The 16,927-nt window shown below is 45.4% G+C and overlaps 1 protein-coding gene across 5 annotated transcripts in view; it reads left to right on the forward strand.

Moving 5' to 3' along the window:
- Positions 1 to 1,412: 1,412 nt before the first annotated feature.
- The window catches only part of RHOT1 (ras homolog family member T1), a 39,666-nt gene continuing 24,151 nt past the window's right edge, over positions 1,413 to 16,927 (forward strand). For 4 of the 5 annotated variants that reach the window (XM_055003331.1, XM_055003327.1, XM_055003329.1 and 1 more), the window contains exons 1-9: positions 1,477 to 1,603; positions 9,921 to 9,979; positions 11,392 to 11,473; positions 12,222 to 12,265; positions 12,758 to 12,811; positions 13,734 to 13,786; positions 14,118 to 14,226; positions 14,430 to 14,531; positions 16,329 to 16,427. In XM_055003331.1, coding sequence (XP_054859306.1) covers positions 1,567 to 1,603; positions 9,921 to 9,979; positions 11,392 to 11,473; positions 12,222 to 12,265; positions 12,758 to 12,811; positions 13,734 to 13,786; positions 14,118 to 14,226; positions 14,430 to 14,531; positions 16,329 to 16,427 — 639 coding nt within the window. In that variant the 5' untranslated portion in view covers positions 1,477 to 1,566. Of the gene's footprint in view, positions 1,604 to 9,920; positions 9,980 to 11,391; positions 11,474 to 12,221; positions 12,266 to 12,757; positions 12,812 to 13,733; positions 13,787 to 14,117; positions 14,227 to 14,429; positions 14,532 to 16,328; positions 16,428 to 16,927 lie in introns of all 5 variants that reach the window. The other variant, XM_055003330.1, reaches the window with a different exon arrangement.

A 16,927-nucleotide genomic window follows, 5' to 3' on the forward strand; every position in this document is an offset into this window, starting at 1 on the left:
AATCTAAGGAAGGCCAAATGATGGTACATGGGGGAGAACCTTAATTTGACTTTTGCTTACCCTGTGAAAGTGTGACGTTGCGCTCCAATGCATTGTTATTGTCTAGCTTTCTCACACACATTCTGGAAAAGCAAGTCTCTTGGCCATATGCTTGGGTGGATCTTTCAAGAACATGGATGCTTAACGAAGCACCTATTGCTGCATGACACCAACTTTATTTTAACGCCTGACCATCTAAACGGGGGCTGAATTGTTCCACTCCCCAAAGCAACGTCTGAAGAATCCAAGGATGGGCTGTGCTTTAGCAGTGGAACGTGTGAGAATTAGTGTGGTGTGGATCTGGTCGATCCAGATTCATTTCCCCACTCTGCCATGGAGCTTGCTAAGTGACCTTGGGCCAGTCACACACGCTCAGCCACCTCTCTCTGTTGTGAGGAATAAATGGGGAAGACATAAGCCCATGGGGGAGAAAGGTGGTGCAAAAATGAAGTAAAATAAAATAAATCAGGACTGGGCAAAAGTCAGATCTAGGCAATTTTAAATGGATCTCATGAATTCATGATTTTTCCATTGAAACATAATCCACCATCCTATTGTAGATTAGGTCTTCGTCTATAGGCAGCACCATAGCAATCATAAATCCACTGCTTTTTGGCGGTGCCACAGCATAAAAACATGGATTCAAGGCATGGATCTTTAGGATTATTACATGGGGTCCACCAGATTCACCATCAAATCATATACTATGTCCAAAGCCACAGTTCGCATGATGCACCCACTGCTTTGTGGCACCACCACAGTGCCAAAATATGGCCCCAAGGCACAGACCGTAATGGATCCTCAGGCTTTTTACATGGGTTCTCCCAAACTCCTCATCATCACTCAGTTAGGGTTACCAGCCTCCAGGTGGTGTCTGGAGATCTCCTGGAATCTCAACTGTTCTCCAGGCCACAGAGATCAGTTCCCCTGGAGAGAATGGCTGCGTTGTGGGGGGGTGGACTGTATGGAATTATGCCAAGGTCCTTTCCCTCCCCAAACCCCACTTTCTCGAGGTTTCACCCTCCCAGATCTCCAGGAATTTCCGAACTTGGAGCTGGCAACCCTACATTAGACCCCTCCCCAAAACCCAACCTCTCCCATCTCCCGGAATCTCCCACCCTGCGCTCAACACACCCATGGCCACAGGCTGCGCTGCAGAATTCAGGGGTCCACCACGTGGTGGTGCAAAATGTGTGGTATAAAGGAAGTGAATCGGCGAATGAAGGGCGGGGGGAGGCCTGGTGAAAAAGGAAGCCCCTCCCACCTCCCACCGGAAGGGACGCACAGCATAGACGGGGCGCGGGCTAGAGCGGCCAAAGTCAGCCAATGGCGGCGTTCCCCACGGGCAACCGGAAGTCAACGCCGCGCGCCGCTCTAGCCGCCCGGTGGGGCCGGGGAGAGGGCGGGGAAGGCCGCGAGGAGCGCCGGCGGCTGGGCGGAGGCGGCGCGGTCGGAGCCTCCCAGCGGGACGCGCCTTCCCCCTTCCCCGCAGCCCGCCCGCCTGCCCGCAGGAGGAGAAGCGGGGCGATGAAGAAGGACGTGCGGATCCTGCTGGTGGGGGAACGTGAGTGAGGGGAGGCCGCGGGGACGGGCCCGGGTTGCCAGCCTCCAGGCGGGGGCTGGAGATCTCCCGGAATTGGCTGCTTGGGGGGAGGGGCGATCTCTGTGGCCTGGCCCTCCCGCCCTGTCCAGGCTCCACCCCCCCCCCCAAATCTCCAGGAATTGCACAGCCTGGAGCTGGCAACCCTTGTGGGAACGGGGGGGGCGCGCAGGCCCTGAGCCCGCCGAGGAGGGCTTGACCTGCCAAGGGGGTGTGGAGGCGGGGGTGTCTGGGCGGGTTGCCAACTCTGGGTTGAGAAATTCCTGGAAATCTGGGGGCGGGGGTCAGCCTGGGGAGGGACCTGAGTGGGGTTGGATGCCCTACAACCCACCCTGCCAAGCAGCCCTTTTCTCCAGGGAAACTGTTCTCTGTTCCCTGGGGATCAGTTGTCATTCTGGGAGATCTCCAGGCCCCACCCGGGGGTTGGCAGCCCTAGTGCCTGTCTGCACCGGTGGGAAGGGGCCAGGGGAAGAAAGCCGGGTCAGGGGTAGGTATGCTCGCCAGCCTCCAAGTGTGCTCTGGAGATTTCCTGGAATCACAATTGATCTCTAGACCAAGTTGGTTGGCCGTGTTAGACAGTCTGAAGCAGTAGAAAAGAGCAAGAGTCCAGTAGCATCTCTGAAGATTAACAAAATCTGAAGAAGTGAACTGTGGCTCACAAAAGCTCATACCCTACTACAAATTTTGTTAGGCTTCTAGGTGTTACTGGACTCTTGCTCTTTTCTACTGATCTCTAGCCGACAGAGACCAGTTTCCTTGGAGGCCACTTTGCAGAGGGTCCCTGCCCTGCCCAGGCTGCACCCCCCAAGTCTCCAATTTCCCAACACAGAGGTGGCAACCCTTGGTTAGGGCACAGGCCGGAGCAGGCCCTGGCATAAGGTTGGAACAGCGTTCACTCTAATGGGAACTAATATTGCAAGGGATTTGTATTCATCCAATTGTGGGGATTGTGTTATTTAAAAAGTTGCACGCCTTCTCCCCTGCTGTCCGCCTGCCAGTTAAGATCTTCTTCCCAATCCCTGCTCTCCCTGCAGTGGCAACCAAAGGTGGGGCTTTCCCTCATCTTTGGAATGTTTTTCCCTCGGAGGCTCAAGTGATACCTACTTTTATTGCCCTTAAGGTACCATTCCAAGACTTTCCTTTTGACCTGGCTGAGGGGCTTCCTCTTTTCTTAAAAGCTGTTTTTATAGTCCCCTTCTAGTCTGTTTTGTAGTTTGTAGTTTTATTATTTGTTTTAATGTTGATAATTTTATGTAGTTTTGTTTTATGATTTCATAGTATTTTTATCTTGTGAGCTCTTTTGAGCATGCTTTGGAGAAATTAGGATGAGAGAGAGTGCATTCCCTAAATAGATAAGTAAATGTGATGAAAACAGCACATAGATGTAAGAAGCTGGGGAAGCCTGTCGAGAAAGCAGGAGAAGGGAAGGGAGACTTAAGAGAACACAAGGTAAGGAAAGTGGGGTAAGGAATTCAAGTTTCCTTTCAGAGTAGGCCATTGGGGGCTAATTTGCCGCCTGTTCTTCAAACATTGCACGTGGGAAGTGGACTAACACCTTGCAAAGCTCCTTGAACTGAAAAAGGACACACGTTTAGGTTGTCCTTTTGTGTGCGTGCTCATGTTCCACCTATGGCTTTATTCTTGCTGCTAGATCAAGCCACCCATCTTCAGTCACAGCAAAGTGGTCAAGGAGCTGCAGTTCCCCACACGGTGTTGTCCTAGTTTCTACTGTTCTCCTAGAGACTGGTTTGGTCACTCTGGGAAACATTGTGGTGTATCTTAATATTTCATTAGTCCCTCTGATCTCTGCCTGTGATGGACTCATACTTGAATATACAGGATCAAAGTGCTCACATCTGGCAAGTATGTTAGTTGGAAGCGACTGTCTGTCGTGTGCTCTCAGCAGCCGCCTTGGAGGTAATGTGTAGAATTCATTTTAAAGCAGGTTTCACAGTCACATGCATAGGAAAAGGTATTGTCTGCCAACACGGTGTTCTCATAAAGCAGTGCGTCAAGAGCAGTCCTTGCCTGCAGTGTTTCTGTTTGGGGTTTTTAGAAATGTTACTGGCTTTCATGAAGCCTCCGTCAAGAACAGAGGAGGTATCTTGGGTCTCCGTTCAACTCTTTTAATTCCATAGCCCCTGTGATGAGCTCATGATTGCCATACTTTGCATGCATATTTTACTTCCCTCTGAAATGGTTTTGGCTCGTAGTGCAGATTTTTTTGTTCTGTAATCTAAATATCAAGATATGCTGCCTGCAAACTGCGGCCTTAGTTTGTGCACGACGTGCTCATTAAAGTGCGGGTAACAGCTTGCCTTGTTTAAAGTAAACTGCAGACTAATGTTACTTTTTCACAATAATAAGTTTCTTTTTTGGCTGATCTTCTATGAAATGTGTGCTTTTTGTGCATGTTTGTGAAGAATGTTGCTAGAGAGAGAATTTAGTATAGTAAGAGGTGAATTGGTTAAGGAGTTCAGGATGTGTGAATTGGAGGTAACTGAGCGTGAGCTGTGAAATTTGATAGGCAAAGCTAATTCTAAATTAGCCTTTCCGTTGAGTCAATTGAGTATGTTTAGGGATGGAGAGGTGGCTTAGTGGTACAGCACATGCTACATGTTGAAAGGCCCTGGTCCAACATCTGGCGTCTGCACTTAAATAGTGGGAGAGTAAGGTGGTAGGGAAGACGGGGCCATGGACAGCCTGCTGTCCGTCAGAGCAGACAGGACGGTGTCCAGCAGACCGACAGCTCAAGGGGGGGGGGGTCGCTGTAAGGGAGCCTCCTGCTCTGATTATTGTCGTGACCGTCTTGCTTTTAATGCATTGTTCTCTGCCTTTGTAATTCCACTTTATCAACTGCTTGTAGTGTACCTTGCCTTAGGCAGTCTGTTTGCATTGTTCTTCAGTCTTGTGATGCCTGTTCACTGGATGTTTCTTGCTGTATGGCTGCTTTTCTGTGTGCGTCCTGTAATCCACCTTGAGTCTCCGTGAGACAGGAGGCTGGCCTGCCCCGCAGGTAAGCCAGCCACTCAGCTGTTCCACACCTGAGCCTGTGGGGGTGCCGCTCCAGCATCCAGTCGCCTTTGAGGGGAGGGTGGGAGGGAAATGCGGCGGCAGCAGCAGCCTGCGTTATCCGCTCCAGCGAAAGAGCAGGTTGTCTCCAAGGGGGCTCCGCCTGGCACGATGGCAAAATGGTTGAGCTCTGCCTCTGGGAGAAGACAGAGCACTCGGTTGTGAGGCTGAGCGGACCTGGTAACATTTAGTCCGAGGATGGTTGGGCAAGGGCAGGCTGCTGTGGGAGGGATCCGGTGTGAGGGAGGATCCAACCCGGTGATCAGGCAAGGACAGCCGGTTTGTAACCAGGAGAAACAGCCAGAGGAATTTCCATCACAACCTGAAGCCGTAACTAGCTTCAGTGCCTCAGCCCGGCGCCTCCTGCGACGTTCAGTAGACCTGGGCAACTGTTTTTTGACAACCTCTTGTAAATAAATAAATCTTTGTAATTTTCTTGAAACTCCTGCTTCAGGGATCTCTGTACTCTTCAGTTGCAATTCAGAAATTACCTCACAACAGCAAGCCCACCATCTTTAAACTCCACACGAACCTCTAGTAACTGAGGGGAAGGCTCCCCTTTCAAAACAAACCCAGTTCCCCCAAATTATAGATGCCGGTGGGGTTCCCCTGAGCTGGAGGAAAAGGCTAGTCACATTAGGCTATAAAGTAAGTAAATAAAATGAAATAAATAAAAATCCTTTGAAAGCTTGAGTTGTGGTCATAAAGATTATGCATGAAGTTTACCCTTTAGGCATTTCTTTCTGATATCTTATTTCACCTTCTCTGACCTGTTACTAGATATTATGTGAACTGTTAATTCCATTGTGTTTTGTAGTACGAAATACCTTTGTTCTAAACTTAAGTTTTGTTGCTTGTAGTGTAGAATGGTAAGATGTTAATTGTGTGCTTGGTGTGAATTTTAACCGGTTTAAAAAAAGAATTTTATGTGTTTAAACAGCATGTATTAAAATGCTTGGAGAGTTGTGCCAGACTAGAACAATGCAGTTCGTTTTCTGTCACCTGACTTGTTGCTTGCCTGTGACCTTGGGGAAAAGACTCCCAGTATAAGAGAGAGAGAGAGAGAGAGAGAGAGAGAGAGAGAGAGAGAGAGAGAGAGAGAGAGAGAGAGAGAGACACACACACACACACACACACACACACACACACACACACACACACACACACACACACACACACACACACACACACACACACACACACACACACACACACACACACACACACACACACACACACACACACACACACACACACACACACACCCCTTCGAAGCCGAACACAGTGGAAGTTTCAGTGAGCCATAGAGAGGCCTTGGCTGTCCATTACAAGCGCGTCTCACATTCAGTGCAAGCTTGTGAAAAGCTACTTTGGGGCTATGCATGCCTGAATAAACAGTTTGGGAATCCACCTGACCTCCTGCCTCTCCTACAGCTCCCAGGCCGCAAACGCTGTGCTCAACTGCATGCTTGAAAGCAAAGCTTAAAGCTCTCTGGGTGCAGGATTGCAACCTTGTTTGTAAGACTCCCTGTCTTAAGAGAGTGCTTTGTGTGTTGAGGAAGCGCTGATGCTGATGGCAGTGGGGTTTGCTAGCACATAACTTCGCATCTTTGGAGCCTCACATATATGAAGGTTCAAATTCTCGATCCACTGGGCTAATACTGTGATCTAAGCTATTGAATTGGGGTACCTAAAATGAGGTAGCAGAAGGTCTTTATTTAGTCAAGCGCACCAGCTATTTATAATAAGTGCAGAATATCTCATATAGTACTGACACAAATGCAAGACAAGGTTTTTTCATAGCTACACCATAAAAGAGAGAAGCTCTCTTATATTTGCATCGAAGTTAGTCATGTCCAATAATTTTTGTGTGCATAACATTTTGAGTGGGATTGTCTTGCATTCAGAGCCGTCTTCCTTTTGAGTAAATAACGATAGTTCCTGTAGAAGTAGAATACACACTATGGAAAACCCAAACATTTATTTAAAAAAAAGAAAACCCAAACATGTGCTTTGAATGTATTTAACTTTCATAATATATTCAAAATACTATACTTGTAGAATACAGAACTTTTTAAAAATCAAGGTCTGTGTACAGATAACAGTTTTCTGAGACCTGAAGACAGAATTGTAGAAACAGAAAGGATCATAATCATAATACATGTTCATTTCTGTATTGTGTTGACTTTCTGTACCAGTTTTGCAGGCTTCTGTAACATTTCAATGTATACACTGGGCAAGGCAAAACAACCCCCCGCCCCCGAAAGATTAGCACTGCTGCAGTGGAAGGGTGTAGTTGTATGAGATTGTCATGGGCACCTTTTAAAAATCTCAATATATAACACATTCCTCCCTTCCCTCGATGCTTCCCCCCGTCCCATTATAACTTGCATTTTTCATCATTCTCTGTAGTCGTGATTAAAAGAAAGCTAAGGCAGGGCGTGACAAATCTCAGGCAGCAGTGCACCTAGACATTTCATCGGGGCGCCTAGTGTTTTCACCAGTCATTTATAGTTAAGAGCTTCGTTGTAATTCTCAGCATAAGTACAAAACTTATTTAGGTGAGAGAGAGAGAGGTTAGCTTTTTGTTGTGACGACAACTTGGGTTACACATATCTATTTACTTACCACTGTGCTTTTATTATAGCTTTCATTATATACTATTGGTATTATTTTTTCAAATAAAAATTGTAAAAAAAAGTTGAACTTCCTTGTCTGGTGAGGGACAGAGCCACCTGCGCTCAGAAGAGGAATCTCCAGGCCTGCTGCCCTTAAATGCTCCTAGCCTTCACGGCTGGCGTTCGTGCTTATTTCAGAGGCCTTTTTTTGGGGTGGGAGGTGGGGGGTATGCAGCGTTCAGTGACGATGGCCTCACTTGGACGATGAGGGGAGCAAGAGTGAGAGGGAAGCAGTCGTTCAATCTGAATAAACCTTAATTTGCAGAGAAACTCCAGAATGCTGTTTTTAAACCGGATGATGTAGCAGGCTTAACTGCTGTACACCAAAGCAGAGAAAGTAGGTTAAACGCTACACTGTACTGTGTGTAAGGTAAAACGATTTGGCATTTTGTGAGCTGGTGCAATATCCTTCATTTGATTCTTTCAGCATTTTTGATAGAAGTTTCGAAGTATACATCAAAAACAACATATATCCTTTCACTGTGGATGAAGTATAACACAAAATATGTATTCTGCTAGCAGTTCAAATGTCTTCTCGTTGCCCTTCATCTTCTGTGCTAAATTCATTCCACCAATGATGCAGGTAGATGGAACTGGTATATTTTCTGCTGGATACACATTTTTTCCGGCGCTCTGGTGAGCACAGCCTTGCTAGTCTTCTGGACTGATCCATCCGCATTGGCAAGTTCCCAAGGCAGAGGTCTCAGAGGATAGGCTGAGACATTGCTTTTATGCAACCGTCTGCTTTGGGCAACAAGGACCGTATCCCCAGAGAGGTTTTGGTCAGCCTTGAGTTTAGCTTCCTTAGTTTTGCTGTAACTGCACCTTGTTCTTTCATTTTCACTGGAAAATGCTCTCGGGTTCCACTTGGACCGCTTGTCATGATAATTGGTTATTGTAGAACCTGCTTCCAAATGCATTTTCTTGAATGCCAAACATGCTGCTTTTCCAATTGCATGAGCTGTGAGAAAATCCCTGGCAGTATCGAGGTGGGGGCTACTACACCAGTGGACAAACAAGCCAAATTTGCCTGATTGTGGCTCATTGGATTCAGGTCATCGTCAAGTCAACTAAAACTTGGCATTTTTTTTTAGTTCTTATCTGATGGAGATCTGGATGTGCCATCTTACTGCTGCATTGATCAATCATGCCTCCTTAACGTCTTCAAAAATATTTTCCTGTTTTCCTGATGTCAGACAGAACTTACTGGCAGCTCCTGGACTGAGGCTAAATCCCCTTTTTTCTCTTGGTGCTTGACCATCTTAGTTCACTGTTTCTTCTATTGTCTGGGCTATGGGAATTCACCCAAATGGGTAGCCAAATCCTAACCGCATTCAAAATCTTACAAGAATGACTCCTGTATGCCTGGCTTTTCAAGGGGAAGAGTCGACACCTGGGCATAATAGTCTGAACAATAGTGGGCATAATTGGATTTGTCATAGGCAAAGAACCACAGGATTATTGTCCAGCTGTGTGCCAAGGGATGATAGCCAGAAAAGGGCACATAGTGTGGAATACACCCATTCTAATTATGATGGTAGGCTTAAAGTTTTCTGGGTGCTTCCATGTGATTGCTACAGCTTTTGCATAAAGTGCCTGATCAAACACACACCCAATCTGGGATGATTGCAGAGACTGCCCGATGTTGATAGACTGGTTTAGGACCTCAGGCAGTGAACATTTAAATTGACATCTAGTCTGGCCCACGTACTACTAACAACATTAACTTTCTGTATCAAAGACAGCTACATGGTTCAATTTTTTTTAAATTTTTCAACAAATTTACAATATATAATAATTTGACTTTTTTACCCCCCTTTAACCTAGCAGAAAGCAACACCTGATTTTTATTTTTAATTTTATTATTGGCTTATTATATTCCTGGATGTGTGTTTTTTTGTATGATATTACATTGACCACTGAGGAAGGCCTTTAGAGGCCGGAACGCGTATGGACTATTTGTTATTGGGTAGTCCATCAGTTGTTTGTGAGATATTATAAATCTGTATGTACTTATTATTGGTCATTGGGTAATCCATCATTGTATATGCAATATTATAACTTGGTATGTATTTGTTATGCAATCTGATATTCACACTTTTTAATATTTTTAATTGTTGTCCATGTGTACACTCTATAATAAATATTAGTAATTTTGTATATTTTGGTATAGTTAGCTTGACCCTCATTTCACTCACTATTTTGGGTTGAGTTTTTTCTTCCCCCCTTTTTTTCGTTTATAGCCCAGTAATAGACATAACTTGTTGATAATTTTAATTTTTTGATCTAGAGAGTCAGGATTCCGTGCTTGTTCACATTATCAGGGCAGAACTGTGGAAAAAACAGCATTCTTGGATTCTGTAAGCAGGGCATGTTTACGTTACAAATATACCGCTGGGCAGTAACATGTAGAGACTAATTCCACACTGATCTTGAAAATCCTAGGCCGAACATAAGACTTGAGGATAGGTAGACGGTTATACACACAAGTAAAGAAATCCTTCACTCATTCATATTTTTTAATTTCACAGCCAGAGTTGGGAAGACGTCACTTATTATGTCCCTTGTCAGTGAAGAATTTCCTGAAGAGGTAGGATTTCATGAGATCGGAATCATATTTCTGTCACGGAAAATATTTCTGTTAAAAGCTCCATGGGAAGTAGAGGGGGCTGTTTCCCAGAGGAATAGAAAACCACAAAAGGGATAAACCAGCAATACATCACTAAATAATTATGTTTAGAATTGTACATGTCCTGCTCTTTCCCTTGAAAACATCAAACATACTTTTTGTAAGGAAAAAAAATGATGATTTTCTTTATAAGTAGATTAATTAAATCATCCATATTTGTGTGGGAAATGCAGCCCCGTAGATTTCTGCGTCACACTTTCTTCACGGTCCTATAAGACAGTAACTTAAAGACGGTGATGGTTAACATAAAATTAGTAGGAGAAAAAAATAAAAAGGAGGACTGGAATAAAGCTCTTTATGCTACTAGTGGTGCATGGGTACCATTTTAGGTATTTCAAGCCCCCCTGAGTTCATGTTTTAGCATTCAGCCCTTTCATCAGAGGGCTATTATGACGTTGCTATAATTCCCATTCGGGTGAGATCTGCCGGCAGGCTGGGCTGGATGAGCTCCAGTTTCATGTGACCACAGTAATGAAGAAGAGCTTGCTCGAGTCCTTAGCTGTTCTGAGTGTCGGGCCTGATGGAAGCGATGCGGTATGATCCATTATGCTGTCCACCAGATTCATGAAGAAACCCAGCTTGAGTAAAGGAGACAGCGGTCCGGCTTGTTTTCATAGCTGTTTGTGGATTAAATCAATCAAGGAGATAGACTGCAGGAATACTGATTCAGTGTTACACTGTTCATAGCAGAGATCTGTAGAAATTATGGGATAACTTTAGGGTCTTAAAATAGTGAGACGCTCATTACACATACAGAGGCATTGTTACTAATGTGTGAAGATTTTCACAGAGTCACAGAGTTGGAAAGGGCCATACAGACCATCTAGTCCAACCCCCTGCCCAGTGCAGGATCAGCCTAAAGCATCCCTGACAAATATTCATCCAGCCTATTCTTGAATACTGCCAGTGAGGGGGAGCTCACCACCTCCCTAGGCAGCTGATTCCACCTTGGAACTACTCTGACCGTGGAAAAGGTCTTCCTAATATCCAGCCGGTACCTTTGTGCATGTAATTTAAGCCCATTGCTTCGGGTCCTACCCTCTGCTGCCAACTGGAACAGCTCTTTGCCCTCCTCCAAATGGCAGCCTTTCAAATATTTAAAGAGAGCAATCATGTCCCCCCTCAATCTCCTTTTTTGCATTTCCAGAATAGTCTAAAACTCAAATGCAAGTTTTAAAAGGACCTGAAACATTTTAAAGTATCAGCTTTATGTGAAGCTTTAACAACATGAGCACAGTGTGTAATGTTTTATCAGGTCACAGGCCTTGTGGATATTTTTGATGGACTTCCGTTTCCTCTTTTTGTAAACAAAGGTTCCTCCACGAGCAGAAGAAATCACGATCCCAGCGGATGTTACTCCAGAAAGAGTGCCAACCCATATAGTGGATTATTCAGGTAATTGATAGGTTGTTTTTTCAGACTAAATGCTGAGGCTCTCTTTTCCTGTGGGATCGCAATATGCATGAAAGAGGATATGTGGATGAGTTTTTATGGGGGAAACAAAAAACAAGGTGAGGAAGCCAGCTAAAGCCCACTTCTTGTCCTTTCACGCTCGGCTACAGTCTAAAGGGAAGGGAGCCGTGCCTGTTAGCGTGGCAGTCGGGGCCAGGAGAGGCATTCCTCAGGCTGCTTTCTTGGGAGCACAGTTGGCTCACGGGCTACCTGAGTAACCGCTCCTGGGGGTGCCTTGGATGGCAGTCGAGAAGAATTACCGGGGGCTAGAACAGGCATGCTCCATCTCCCTGACGAGTCGTCGTGACCAGCCTGAAAAGAAAACAGATACACATGTGGCGAGGGGCCTGGCCTCACGCAGGCCACGGCCGGGCACTGACGCAGGGGAGGTTATGCCAGTGTAAGTCCGGCATAACTCATACTCAGCTCCCTGGGCATTTCCGGCCCCCCCCCCTCAGGATTACGCTGGCACGGATCTAAGAGACGTTTGTATTTCATTGCTGATTCTGCTTATCCTGTTACTTTATCTGTAGTACAGAATGCTGCTTTATTAACAGAAGTTGAGAGTCTGCTTTCGAAGAGGAAATGTATTTTTTTCCCAGCTTAATTTAAATCAGCACATCTTCCTGTTTGTAAGTGTAACTGGTGGAATTGCAAATCAACAATATTGACCTTCTCCTGTTTCATGCAGAATTTGAGCAAAGCGACGAACAGCTCCATCACGAAATATCACAAGTGAGTGGAATGTCTCGTCTTCTCTGGGAAGCTTGATGAATGGAAGGCTGCGTTCCTTATAGGGGGCGTTTGGAGTTAACTGCACGGGCTTACTCTTTTTCATGGGGTGCCGTTAACTGGGCGCAGGAGTTTGGAGTAGATGCAGCCTGTAAAATGGAGAGCTTATGGCCTAATGTTTAATAGTTTGATTTCAACCCAGAATAATCAAGGTGTCTGGCGAGCCCCCAAAGACTGTATAATGTCCTGTACTGTAGGCACTGCTGGGCTAATAGCGAAAATGCCGTGGTCAGACCTGAGCTGAATAGTAGCTTGCAGGCAAACCCCCACCGAGGCTGTGAATGGCATCCCCTCTTTTGAGTCTAGGTATCCAAATGAATGGTGTCAAATCTCTGAACAGGTGACAAGCCCCTGTTAGGATTTTCATAATATATATGCTAATATAATTTGTTCATCTAGCTCAGTTGTAATTTACTTGTTTCTTCTCTGTTCTAGGCAAATGTAATATGCATAGTATATGCCGTTAACAACAAGAACTCAATTGATAAGGTAGGAGGAAAGCGTTTTTGTTCTAGCTGACTTTCAGAGTGCAGCATCCTTGGATATTCTAAGTTGTGCTTCAGATATTGGGACATGCTTCTGCAAAACTAACCCTGGAATATTAAGAAGCAGTTTTATTTTTCTGCCCTCCTCCTGATCCTCTCCCACCGGGTCATGAGAAGCACCACCCAGCTGCGTTTCTCTGCCCTGCCTTGGTTCCGTCCCAAACCAGTCCACTGCACGGTTCTTGGGCAGCTATGCCTAGTCCTCGGACTAGTACGGGACTTGGGTGCTTGAAACCTTCAGATAGTTCTTGGCCTTGCAGCATCTGTTGTCCAGACTCTGGCATAAAAGCATTATTTACTTCCTGTCATTAGCCCCTCTCCATTCCCAATTGTATAGCCTGGACAGGTGGGAGTAATAGGAAGTAATTGCCCTCCCTGTCGGTGTCCCCACATTCATTCAGTATCTGGAATAAAAAAGTGTGTGGTGAATCTGCTGGGGGGCAAGGTGGGTAGAGTCTCTGGGATCACGTTCATAACCCCTGGTGTGGCACTCTGTGGGTGGCGTGGGGTGTTGGGAAAGAGCTGACTACCACCAGAGCACACCTATGAGCAGAGATGCAAGTAACAAGAATGCATTTATTTTGCAAGACAGGATCCTGCAGAAAAGCTTGTTGCTGCGTTTCCCGTGTCTGTTACTTTGTCTTGCTGTTGCGAAGAATTCGACATCCTTCCGTCTCTTCCTGAAGGGGCAGCTTTCCTAACTTCTGTGTGCCCTCCAGATATTTCCCTTCCTCCGGTCCCCTGCACCTTCCTCATCAGATCATGCGTAGTTCAGGGGGGACATGGTGATGGGGAAGCGTATTCTTCCGTTGAATGGAAATAAGAGTCTGAGAACCTTTTTCATTAGTACTAACCTGTTGCTTTAGGTGACAAGCCGATGGATACCTCTCATCAATGAAAGAACAGACAAGGATAGCAGGTACGTACGGATTAAATGCCGAAGGGACCCAGACCAGAGGCTGTTAAGCAGGCTCCATGGAGCCAATAACGTACGGCATGGAATAATGACTTTTTAGAGCCATCAGCATTTTAAATGATTAAATGGTTAGCTGGCTGTAAACATTTTGTTGGGGGGGGGAATCAAAATCCTTAATTTCACACATTATTATGTTGGAGGAAGCCTGTTGGTTTCGGGCAGTCATCCTCCCTATAGAATTGGAGGCCAAGCTGGCTAGTAATATGAAATAATCAAGAAGCAACAGCTAGATTTATGTCTTCCACTCTGAAAACTTTTTTCAATTTATTTTTAGATTGCCTCTTATACTGGTTGGGAATAAATCGGATCTGGTGGAATACAGCAGTATGGAAACCATCCTTCCTATCATGAACCAATACACAGAGATAGAAACTTGTGTAGAGGTAGTACAAGGTTTTTTCGTGGAGTTGATACTTATTTAACGATTACTCTTTTAACTTCAAGATACTAGTGATGCATGTCGCTGCAGTATTTTAACTAAATCCGTATGTGCCGGTCTTTTTTCTTCTGTTGCATTATACTGCCAACTTTTGAAATTGCTCACAGATTCCCTTTCTTCTCCCCGCCCCCCCCCCCCCCCGCCCAGTGTTCAGCGAAGAACTTGAAGAATATTTCTGAGCTGTTCTATTATGCACAGAAAGCGGTTCTGCATCCTACAGGGCCCTTGTATTGTCCAGAAGAAAAAGAGGTATTTTGATACTCGCGTGCTATAAAATCAGCCTTGTCGATAACACCCCCAAAGCCAGTGCATACACCACTCGTCACTTTTGTGGCTGGAAGGAGCTCTTTTGTTGCGTGTAGACTGAGTTTCCCAGCCCTTTAATGCTAAGAAACTCGTGACAGCTTGGAGTGCTTTTCTCGGCTTGGGGCTTTGGAGTTTTGCAATGATTTCTCCTTAAAATGTACGCCACTTTTATCACATAATAGCAAAGTGTTTTCTTAACTGGAATAGATGCTCTAAAATTATATTCATCGAAAACTGGCCAACTTTTTTCTTAGAGTTGACATCAGTGACACAGGTTATTGCTTCGTTTTCTCTGTTTCTTTGCTCCCTAGTCGGGGGGCAGAGTTGACCTAGAAGTTTTCTTAGAAAAACCGCCCCCTCCAAAACATTCATCTTCGTAACGTCCAAGGCTTTCATCCTCAGTTGAAAAATGTTGAGCCGGATCGTTTTCGGGAATGGAGTCGTTGACACTAGCTCCCTCCCTCCCTCCCTTCCTTTGAGGCATCATAAACAGCCGTAATAAACATTAGATGGTACAAGGCATGAATACGTGCAGAGATGATAAGAAAACCTGTGCAGTCAAAAGTTATCGTTTTTGTTGACTTAATTAAGGATATTGAGGGCAACATTTGTTATAAGGAAGGATTTCCCACTAGGTCTAGTTATTTCAGCACAAATGGCCTCGAAATCTAAATTGGTAGATTCATCATCTTACTATGCCTATCTTCTGGATGTCTGAATAAACAGATATCTTGGCCCTGATGAATTAATTAATAAGAAATGTGTGCTGGTGGTAAATATTTGAACTGTGCCACTGTTCTTGGTGGTGGAAAGTGCCCTCAAGTCACAGCTGACTTACGGCGACCCCTGGTGGGGGTTTTATGGCAAGAAACTATCAGAGGTGGTTTGACCGTGGCCTGCCCCTGCGACCCTGGTCTTCACTGGAGGTCTCCCATCCAAGCACTAACCAAGGCCGACCCTGCTTAGCTTCTGAGATCCGATGAGATCACCTGGGCCACCCAGGTCAGGGTGCTGCTGTTCTTATTAACCCTTAATTCATTTTGAGTCGAAAACATAGCCGTATATAGGTGCACTGGTGTCCCACAGTGCCTGGACTGAGGGCCCAGTCTTAGCTCTTAGAACTACGTTTTCTCTGTTAATCATTAAAAACAGACTTTGTTGTGTGGCTGTGAAAGCCTGTTCTTCTGACCAGGGAGAGGCTGTTATCAGTGCTTCTGTTTTTCGCTGCTCAGGCTGAGTTAGAAAACCGTGCGCAGCGGGAGTGAAGACTCTCGGTTGCGGGTTGCTGCTTACAGAGCCTCAAGGTTCAGGATGAGCAACGGTAGGAAAAGAACTCCAGTGGAAGAGAATCAAACCCCACAGCAGCATAAATCCCCATAAAACTGCCGTTCTTAAAATCTGCCTCTCTGTGCCTTTATTCCTTTCAGGGACAGCACAAGTGCCTACATATTCGAAGGAGGGGGTCTTTTTGGTGTTGCACAATCAGTTTTATAGAATGGTGTGTAAAAGAAATTGTAGGACCAACAGCAGCATGGCTAAGGGTTTTTCTTAGATTTCTGTTGATTCCTTTTTGTGATGTAGACTAAATAGCAAAAAATTCAGCTTGGATTCCACAGAAGGATAACTGGCAGCAGAGCGTGACTTTTTCGCCTGCTCCTTCTTGCTGTAGCCCAACCTGGAATCCAACTGACTACGACGTCAAAAAATAATAATCTCAACTCCTTGTTTCTCAATCTGTAGATGAGACCTGCCTGTATAAAAGCCTTAACTCGGATCTTCCGGATTTCAGATCAAGATAATGACGGCACCCTTAACGATGCAGAACTCAACTTCTTTCAGGTATATTTTTGCCACTTTCTTCATTCATAGCAGGAGCCGTTCAGACCCACAGCAAATATGCCAGCTGGATCCATTGTTAGTATTTTAATACACTGGCCGTGTTCCAAATAGTTTTGAAGGCACAGAACCGGTGGCGGGGGGTGGGTGGGTGGGCGGGTCCAGAGCAGCTGGCCTCGTCCTCCACTCCTCCGTTTTATCCTGAGACGAAAGTTAGGCTGAGAGTTTGTGATGGACACATGATCACTCAGGGAGCTTTCATGGCAGTGAAATTTGAACCCAAGACTCCAAGGTCCCAGTCCAACACTCTCACCACTACACCATGCTGACTTAAGCAGTTACTGCCTAGATGTAGCAGGACATGGCTGCTGTTAGTGTTGTATGAAGATGAAAATGTCCAGGGAGGGGGATCCCTTTAGAATGCCATCTGTATTCCAGTTAATACAGTTTTCTACACTGACACATTTTATGCTGTTGAAGCAGCAAAATGTTTTAGGTTTGAT

This window comes from Eublepharis macularius, chromosome 19, assembly GCF_028583425.1.
Source record: "Eublepharis macularius isolate TG4126 chromosome 19, MPM_Emac_v1.0, whole genome shotgun sequence".
Classification (NCBI taxonomy): domain Eukaryota; kingdom Metazoa; phylum Chordata; class Lepidosauria; order Squamata; family Eublepharidae; genus Eublepharis; species Eublepharis macularius.